Genomic DNA, 10,469 nt, shown 5'->3' with positions numbered 1-10,469 from the left:
GTTTTTTGACCCAAAATCGTGACCGAAGAGAGCTTTCCTCGCCGGTGTTTTCCGAGAATTAATTATCTTTAGAGACACTGGGCGACTCAATTTGTAGTCGACGGTAAGTTCAATTACAAAGTTAATAATATATAAATTCAATCAAATTTTATTCTTAGATAATTTTGATTGTTACATTTATTAAGATAATAAAGTATAATTTTGATTACGTTGTTATAGATTATTAGTTTATAGTGTGTTATTGATTAGCTATCTATTTACAGAAAAACATTTCTATTTATTAAATGACAATATCATGAAATGAAATTTAATAACCTGTAATTTTTAATATGCTAACAAAAGGAGGACTGTATTTTTACCAGAATTACCAATAATGTTCTTCCAGAAAGTAAGTAATTGCAATCAAATTGTATCAAGAAATGCATACAAAATATAACCACAAACAAGATCCAAGATAAATTAAATTAACACAGAAAGACAAGTACTGTACATATAAATTAACACATTACTGAAAGTGTTGGCAGGATATTGTCATTTATTTAGAAGTAAATAAAAAGTGGAAATTATTCTTGATGCAACATTACAGAGGTTTTTTACAATTAAATGTGTTGTATCTTTCTGCTTGTTTTGGAAGAAAGTTGAGTATAATATAAATTGCCAGTGTGATTAAAGAAAAAGATTTAAAAGATTCTATTTGTGCATGATCTTCACTATGCAACAAAAGCATCTTCAAACTTTTGTGATAACTGTGTTTAAAATTTACCGTCCTCCACATATTAGTACAAGCAAGAATCAAAAATAAATATTAAATTGATATTTTAGATTTACAATACATGAATTTGCAGTTTTCATGGATGATTATACCATTACTTTTGTTCAACAATGAATAATAAAATTAGAGCAATTTCCTACAGCATACCTTTGAGAAAAAATGATGCTATTTTCATTCTCATCTTGATATTCTTTAGGTGTGACCTTGTCTTAGTGTATGCTTGCTGAGTCATAGGAGTACAAAGACCCAGAATCATCAATGTTGGATAGGAATCAAACAAAGAGGGATTCTTGAACCTCCAGCTGGGAGTTGAGCAAGGAGCTAAACCACAATATCATAGAAACAAATTCATTAAAAGGCAACATGAGAAAAATATGTCAGGCTCTGGGAGTAATGGAGCTCCTGATTGCAAGAGTTGTTTCCTGGCAAACAGGAAATAAAAGTGTGAATATAGAATTGAAGTGTAGTATGTGAGAAAAAGTAGTGCATACAGATTGTATTTCACTCAAAGAAAGGATATCAAGAAAAGCAAGATGATGTGATCTGGAGTCCACAAGGAGAGATGTATAATGAATGTGTAAATGAGAGGTTTTGGGTAAGGTGAAAAATGCTAAGAATAACCTTTTGATTTTTGCCTATGCACCAGTGCGTCTACTGGGAGCAGTAAGAAGAATGAGTTCTAGAAAAGGTTTCATAAGATACTGGATATGTGTAAGTGTGAATAAAGAAATGTCTGAGCCAGTTGAGTTCTGTGCAGAATTTGTTGTATATCCAGAGCTATCCATCAGTATTAAGGCTGCTGTGAACTAGGCAATGCCGTCACTTTCGACATAATGTCAGAGGCAATTTTTATGGTCATATGACTGTTTATGATATCATTCATGACATAGTTATACAGAACCAATGAACATTTTGTCTACCCTCTATGAACTATTGTTTGGTAGTTTTGTAAAATGACGATGACTTACATCAGCAAATGGAAGAGCTGAAGGTAACATCAGTTAGCTTTGGTTGCTTCTATTTGTTGTCTATTTTGTCAGAAATTTAATAAATAAATGAAAGCAAAATTGGGGACACAATAGATTATGAAAATTAAATTATTTCATTGATTTTATAAAAGTAAGAATATATCAAACAGCTGTTTCATAACCCCAGCATAGTGAAGACCTAATCTGTGTGGCCTATGACACAGGCTCCTTTCTCACAAACTTTCAAATGTGCATGAGCATTGTTGATCATTGCCTGAGGAATCAAACAGACTGCTTACTTTCCATCAAAGGGTATGTTGTTGTGTGACGAGTCAATGGCCATCAAACAGGCAGCAATCAAACGAATTTGCTTCGATATTGCGTAGCTTGTAGTGGCCTTTATGGGTATGAGAAGCATGATACATTTTATGAGATAAGTGATTAAAGAATGTGGACACAAGGATGATGAGAGGAGCTGGATGTGACTCAGATTTTTATTTAGTGATGTTAAGGATAATGATGAATGGATGAAGAAACAGAAAGTGTGTGTAGATCTGGAGAATTTTGATCAGCAAAGGTGATGAAGTTAGATTGTGCTGTGTGGAAAGAGGTATATGGAGTTTCAAGAATGGATGGAATGAAATAATTACTAATAAGGAAGCATATCTTGAATGGTAGTGTAAAGATGGACATGGGTTGAAGAAACATACAAGTAAGAAGATCAATATCAATACCATCAATATTTTTAAGAATCTGATGCTAGATATTTTGGGCAGTCTCATTAATAATAATAATTGAGGTTACCAGATTGTCAATTATTTGTGATTTGTACAATTTTAAACCACTTTGCCAAAACCAAACCAAAATATTTCAGCCAATTTGTGATTTATAACCTTTACATATACAACATAAGGTGATTTTTCTTCATAAAGTTGCAATGTTCCATAGACTAATGAATTCATCAAATGACTTTTGGTAGGCTCTAGGTAACATCTACTGTACCTAGCTCAACACTCAAACAAAAACATTCTTGTTATTTACCATTAAAATATTCTACATTAATAACTTCTACAATAATAAACTTAAAATATTCTACATGCAATAACTTCTTTTAAATTCTTCTTTTACTGATTAAACCATAATATAGCAAGAAAAATTTTTGGATCGACTACCAAAGGTGCTAAAGTGCCTGATTTTCCAAATCAGTCATACGCAAAGCATAAAAATGTTAGTGTTGTTGTTGGCTGCAGTAGAGTGGATAGAAATAGGTAAGCAAAGCTATTCCAATATTGATGTATACATTTAATTTTGAATTTACTCAAATTATTGTTAGAGCCATTCAGAAAATATATTAATGCATCCAAGAGCCAATAAATATTTTGAAAAGGTTGACTCATTGTATCAGTCATCTGGACAAAGTGAGCCAGAAAACAGAAAAGGACTAGGAATTCATGAATTCCTAGTGCTTTTCCATAACATGCTAAAACGTTAAACAATTTTCAACATTTGATATTGTACTAAATTTTTAAAACTCATTTTCTACAATGTCTTTGCTCAATGTTAATTTGTCCACGTGAAAAAGCTTATTGCAACATACAAAAGGAATATTTGAATGATGCCCACCAACGTGGCCAAATATTTAATACTCAGTCTTACATGGGACTTACAGTTAATTATCTAATGTTTTGCAAGACTGGAAAATACCTTTTGAACAGCAGCAGAAATTTTTTAAGTTCCTCTGTATAAGAATAGCAGAGATGAGTGTACGTATGCGGAGAGCTAAAGGAGTGAGGAATTGTGAATAAGTTTGTGTTCTGATAGTGGAAGAGTGAGTGCACATGACAGCTGCCATTCTTATGAAAGAACAAATGTTAGAGTATAGATAAATTTGCAAAGAAGAAATATCTGATCTTATGGCATTCCATAGTATCAACTAGTAACAAAGATGCATTAACTCTGCAAGGAATTAGATAATTGAGCCCTCTTTTGGGCTCCTTAATGCCTTTTCTTTGTATGATTAAAAACCTTGTCATAAGATTAACAATATTTACTACTACTTTGACAACAATCAGACCATACTTATACCCAGTGCCGGCCCGAGGCAAGTTTTAGGATGGAGCGAGATCCTATTATGGCGCCCCTTTGGTCAGTAGCGTAGCGAACATAACTGGCGCTCGGGACACGACACTTTATTGGCACCCCCCTCCAGAAACACATATAGTTTGTCTTGGAGACCAGCGCCCCTCTGCGAGGGGCGCCCGGTGCTCGCTACGCCACTGCCCTTGGTTGCCCCAAATTTATACCCTTTAATTTTCTTTACCACTGAGGCGCCCCCTAGGACTTAGCGCCCGGAGCGGCTGCTCCTTTCGCCCTATGGTAGGGCCGGCTCTGCTTATACCTATCATCAACAGTGCTGGAAAAGAGGAACAACCCATGGCATAAATGTCAATCCACCTTGAGACAAAACACCAGTTGTAATATTTTGACTGTATAAATTTAGTTTAGCTGTAGACAGTGCTTATATGATCAATGATTGAATCTAATGTAGGTTCAATCATTGATCACTCAGATCCAATGTGTTGGATTTTTTTTGAGATGCTCAGTTAGTGAAATGAAATAATTTTGACTTATTTGTGTCAGTCATGAGTCAGAATTTCATTAAAATAATAAAGATTTTGAATGATTACCAATGTTTACAAAGTAACAAAAATCAGTAGTTTGGTTTTAACTGCTAATGAAATTTCCGGAAGAAAAATGTCTTCAAAAACAAAAGATTGTTTATTACGAAACACTTTATAGATACAATACAGACTTAATCAGTACGAATTGAGACTCTGCGTTAGACTTAGGTAAATGTGCATTGCCACTAAACCTATTACAACCGTGGCCATGGCTTTGATGAGCAATACCGTCCAAGGACCAAATCCCAGAGCTTGAATGAATAATCTGAAAAGAAATATGCATAAATTAGTATGAAGAATTTTCTTGTATTACTCCTATGTGTAAGGAATGAAGTCAGAAAAATAAGCAGCAAAAGATACTTGACCCTTCCAGACTAAATTATCTCTTTATTTAAGTATAAATTCATACTTAAATCCAGACTCAATGATATGCAGATAATTGCCAATGTTCCAGAGTCCCTGGCCAATTTGTGAGAGTTTACAAGAATAAGGGATTCTGAAGCATTTAGAATAAAATCCATATAATTGGTACTTCACATCCTTTCTACATGAATGAAATGTACTAAAAAATATGAGAGGCAATTGCAGAAAAATGATAAGTGTTTTATTTTATTTCCCGATCTCCACCTTCCTCTCTTAGGGAGGAGTTTAACAAGCATCAATGTTGAACTGGTGTTCATGCCTAGAAGATTATTTTTGTTGCAGGACACAAATTTTTAGATTGTGCTGCCTTACATTTCTTCCAGCTTTACTCAGACTAAATTTGTTGAGTCTAGAATAGGCCTGGCCAGCCCATCACGTTAAATTGTGTGGCCCACTAAGCAATATTATACAGGGTGTATTTTTTATCTTAAGACATTGAAATAACTTAATTGGATCTCATTATTTTGGAAAAAGGTATAGACAAAAATTGTAGGGTATCGAGGGGCCAATCAATTGGTGACCTCAGATGTGACCTTGACCTTCAAGGTCATTTGGAGGTCAAGTCTGTTTTTTTCAATGGGAACGCACATTTTTGACCCCAGAAATGGTAAGAGCAGGAAATTTCACAACCAGACGCACCTTTTATCTTATTGTCTAGGTCAAAGGTCAAGATTATTTTAAGGTTAAAATTATAAGCTTTTTCTAATGGGAAACCATACTTTTGTTTTCTGGTATGTGTATACCAAAACAATTAAATAAATGAAAATTTGTGTGTGTCATTGTTATAATGCGCAAGTGCTAGTACAAACTCTTGGTATAACAATAGAATCTTATTCATTTTGTATTTGTTTTACTTTTTTACAAGCATGTTTGCCTAAATTGTGGCCCACCATAATGTTACGCGTGATCAAAGTGGCCCATGAAACAATTTGGGTTGGCCAGGCCTGGTCTAGAAGGTAAAATTATTAATACATACTGACATGAAGGTAGTAAGTTCATTTTAAAATGAATTAAGAAGGATTATTATTATTTCTGGTTTAAGAGATAATAACAAAAATTTCATAAATAATCCTAGAGAATAGAACTTAAAATATTTCTCCCAGAACTTGCTACAAAATATCAGAACATAATTATGCAAGCATTCCAGATGTATTGTCAAGATTTTGCAAACTTGACTTTTTCTTACAAAAGAGTAGGATTCAAAGCTTAGAACAATTTAACAAAGAAATCAATCTTACGGATTGTATATTTTAAATGGCCATAGTTTATCCAAATCATTGATCACTTTCTGACCTCAATGATTTTTAATTTTAATACAGAAGATTATATAACACCTGCTATAACCATAATGAAAACAGGGTAAAATCGAAAAATATATATTCCACATTGGGCTGCTGAAGTTAGTCTAAAATGACCCAACAATGGTTTGATGTGCACTGTTTGCAATTAAAGAAATTAATATATTCAGAACCAAAAGGAATATTGCAGATGAATATTGCAAATTAATCTTTGCAGAAATTAATTTCATGCAAGGTCTAGTTCAATTTTCAGAGAAATTAAGAAATTCAGAGTTTCTTCAGAGAATTAATTTCATGCAAGGTCTAGTTCAAAGTTAAACCTGGTGATACAAATATCATCAAGTGTATTTGCTAAAAAAAAAAAAATTTGTAACTTACTCCATTATAAGATGCCTATAACATCCCAAAGCCAAAAGCATCATAACTATTGGCAAATGAGTCTTTCGTAAATCGTGTCTACTCCACAGCCAGACTAGAGTTGCAGTTGTAATGTGATGAACCTACGTTAGACCATTAAGAGAGTAAATGTTTAACACATTCAGGAAATTTCACAACAATTTAGATGATCATTATTAAATATAGTCGACCCCCCTATAACACGGTAAATACGTTCCGTCCTTTATGAAATTGATGTTCTAAGAGTCCATGAATACATGAGCCAATCATAGCCCAGCACGTATGCAGTATGCAGTTTACGGACTACGGCTGTTTGAAAGGTTTTCTTCCATAAAATTAATCGATTCTAGACTAATTCGACTCAACATTTCCAAAATCTGTATAATTTTTTGGGAATAATCCATATAAACTATGCTATAAACAAAAAATTGTAGGTTACTTACCGAGTGTGCACCGTTCGACTACGCCGTTGCTTAATCTTGTTTTCGTTGTGGAGATTGTCATCGTATGGCACTCGCGTGCTTCCTGATAAATTATTTTTTTTTGTGAAAATTCGCTGAACTTTGGAGACATCATTAATATAAATATAATTTTTATGGGCATTAAATAATAAATGGTTTTTAGTAGGTCCGCTGCTCGTTTAAACTCATCTGTGCAATATCAGCTATTGGTCTAGATTCAACCAATCCTTTTGCAATGTGAGTCGGCGATGACATTTTACTGAATTATACGAGTTTTTTTTAGCATGTTTGTACGAATACGGTCACAATTTTTTCGCCGTGATATAGGAACCCATGTTATAGGAGGGTCGACTGTATTTACAAACCATATAAATGCTCTAATTTTAAGTAAAGTAAGTTTAAGATTGATGCCTTTAAAAAATTAAGCAAACAAATTGTAAGATAAATTTTAAAATATTTTTAATATACAAGAATTTGCCAAATACTTTAGGGTGCTCTGTATAAAAATTTATTTTACTAATACTATCCAACATGTACAATTTCTGAAGGTGGAATAGTAACATTCTAAAAATGCTTTAGGTATAGAAATCTTTTCTAACCTTATGAATGCGGAATTTGATTCATAAACATAAAAATCTTACCAAACTAATGTTGGAATCGAAACTCATCTGCAGATACTTCCAGTCAAATTCTACGCCCCTGGCGCCAACCCAGAGGGGAACAAATCTCGTCATGATCAGTTCCGCCGTGGCCCAACCCAGACCGGCCACCAAAAATTTGGTCTCGCCTTTTCCGGCCACCTTTGTCATCACCAGGTGCAATCCAATCACATCTGCCAGATCCACCGTGGATTTCAAAAATTCCTAAAATTTTAACAAAATAATGCAATTTAAATTTACAATTTGTATTAAAATAAACACATGCTTTTAACAAAACTATAATAAAACATTTCATGCTAAATATAGTCAAGCACATTTCACAGTGATAGGAAATCCATTTAATACTAATATTAATCATTTCAATCTTAAAAAAATAGGATTAAAGTTTTATTTCACCCAAATTTTGGAAATGAGCCAATGCAAGATTAACAAAATACAAAACAATCAACTTTGCAATTACGGATACCAAAGACAAACCATTGATTCATTTTATCAAATATGTGGACCTACAGAAACAAATGCTTTGTGCAGTCTCCTTGGTCTTTAGCCAATGAATTTGTTGAACAAGAAGAATGGAAAAAATTTTTTTTTAATTTCTTTAAAAAATAACCAATAATAATATCTTAAACTAAATAACTTAATATCTTATAAATGAAGTATTTGTTTATTAAAACAAATACTTGATTTATAAGATATTCTTGCAGAAAGATTTTTTTATATAAATGTTTGTTTTGGATAGAGTAGACTGATTTTGTTTAGATTAAGAATTCTAATGAGAGAAAAGTATCCTTAAAACCATTTGGATTCAAACATTAATCTTCTTGTTCAACAGAATGTATAAAAATTTTTATTGATCATATGATGTTACACAGTAAGGAAAGGTTACAGTATGTTTTACCAAGTGGTGGCCTCGGACACTGCAGACAATAACTCTGTCATCAGTGCATGTAAAAAGTCAAATTTTTTCACAAAACCACTTCATCTATTAATAATTGCATAACCCTACATCAGGGTTCTCTATTTCAACTACAGAACTCTTTACACCTGACAATTTTTACTGATTATAAACAAATCAAAGATTTATTTGCTTTTATATCCAAATATAAAACTCACTGATACATGCTAAATTAAAAATTATTTAGTAATACGAAGTTACAAAAAATAATAATTCAGGCAGGATTTAACTCTGGGAATTATAAAATTTTAAATCAAACAAATCAAAAATATTGATAATCATTTCACATGGTATTTATTTTATAAAAATTGTGTAAATTTATTTTCTAATAGATATTATATTTTTAAAAAACTTCAATAATTCTCAAATATTTTGTATTACATTAAACTGTGAATTTTAACATTGGCCTGCTCTGCTGCTGCTCTTCAGAGCAGCAGCAGCAGCAGCAGGCCAATGCTGAGTTTGAATTGGAAACCTTGGTCCTAGCTTTCAAACCAATCCCAGTTGTGGACACATTGAAAAATGGATGTTCCAAATCAAATGCTCTTGACAGCTGGTAACAATATTGATTGACTAGAAATGTCTTTCTAATCAATAAAAACAAAAATTTACACATTAAATAGAATGAGGACTATTTTTAACAGAGAATCATCTAGTAAAAAAAAGTTGATTCAAATTTTCTTAATCTTTGTAAATGACATATTTGAACAGGTATAAATAAATAAAAAAATTCCAAATTTACATTTAAGATATCATAAATCCTAACAAAATTAACCCATATATATCACAACAGGCTTATTCCAGTAAACTGATTATAGGCCTCAAATTGGGCTGGGCTAGGCCAACTGAGAGTAATGATCCTTAATTCTATTAGACACCAATCTTTTTACAGAGCCTATGCAGTAAAATTTCTCTCCATTTTTGCTTCAATTTCATGGTATAAACTAGATTTTGACAGTTGTGAACATATAGAGAGCCTTTCTTTGATCTTCTAACAACTAAAGTGAACTTTTTTAATGTGAGTGCTACTAATGAGGCCATATTCTTACTAGTAACCACAAACATATTTCTATTTGTCTATCAGGATATTTGAACAGTTATATATTTATTGCCTTTCCAAATATTTAACAATAATTAATGCTAATGATGCCATGTCACTCAATGACAATTGGAAAACTACCCTGGATATTACTCATCTTTACTACAACACCGGAGAATAGTAATATAATTACCTCTTTCTAACCTGTTACCGGTGTGTCTACTAACTCTTAACGATCCAAAACGAATCAAAACTAACGTTTTCGAACCCTTAACCGGTTCTTCTTCAGGTTTTTTCGAATCTCTGATGGAAAATGCAGCTCGTAAAAACTTTAAATTCGAAATATGTAAGTTCGAATGCACGTTTCCCGTTTCCGTCGTTGTATGTCATGCGCAGTCGACTCCAAACGGGCTATCATAAATTACTATTCATAAACGCTAGCCACGCTGTTGATAACGTAATCTCTTCTTTATAATTGATGCATTGATTATCCTTAAGGTTAGCCAAATATATGCTGGCCGCCTCTAGCCATCTGATATGGTGTACGTGCCGTGCGGTGCGGATAATTCTTGCTTTCTTAAATTCGGGTTCTATATCTGGATCGGAAGCATATACTGCTAGGGTCGTCGTGTTCCTTTGTTTCTGAATATCCGCAGCGTGTTCTTTGAGTCTAACCTCTAAGGATCGCTTGGTGGAGCCCACATACAGAAGGTTTTTATCACATCTGCGATCTATAATCGGTATGCTGTAGACCCCTGACAGCTTATCCTTGTCCGGTTGATCTTTTCCGTTGGTTAGGATGTTGAAGATCGAAGCG

At 33.1% G+C, this 10,469-nt stretch overlaps 1 protein-coding gene across 3 annotated transcripts in view; it reads right to left on the bottom strand.

Annotated features, from left to right (window-relative positions):
- Positions 1-4,499: 4,499 nt before the first annotated feature.
- LOC111631848 (transmembrane protein 147-like) overlaps positions 4,500-10,469 on the bottom strand; it is a 19,136-nt gene continuing 13,166 nt past the window's right edge. For 2 of the 3 annotated variants that reach the window (XM_023376176.1, XM_023376178.1), the window contains 3 exons: positions 7,641-7,862; positions 6,521-6,642; positions 4,500-4,686 (listed from right to left, as the gene is read on the bottom strand). In XM_023376176.1, the coding sequence (XP_023231944.1) occupies positions 4,557-4,686; positions 6,521-6,642; positions 7,641-7,862 (474 nt within the window). In that variant the 3' untranslated portion in view covers positions 4,500-4,556. The remainder of the gene's footprint in view (positions 4,687-6,520; positions 6,643-7,640; positions 7,863-10,469) is intronic. The other variant, XM_023376179.1, reaches the window with a different exon arrangement.

Source organism: Centruroides sculpturatus, unplaced genomic scaffold (assembly GCF_000671375.1).
Source record: "Centruroides sculpturatus isolate CEXI.00-Female unplaced genomic scaffold, Cexi_2.0 scaffold591, whole genome shotgun sequence".
Taxonomy (NCBI): domain Eukaryota; kingdom Metazoa; phylum Arthropoda; class Arachnida; order Scorpiones; family Buthidae; genus Centruroides; species Centruroides sculpturatus.
This window is presented reverse-complemented; position numbering and strand designations above follow the sequence as displayed.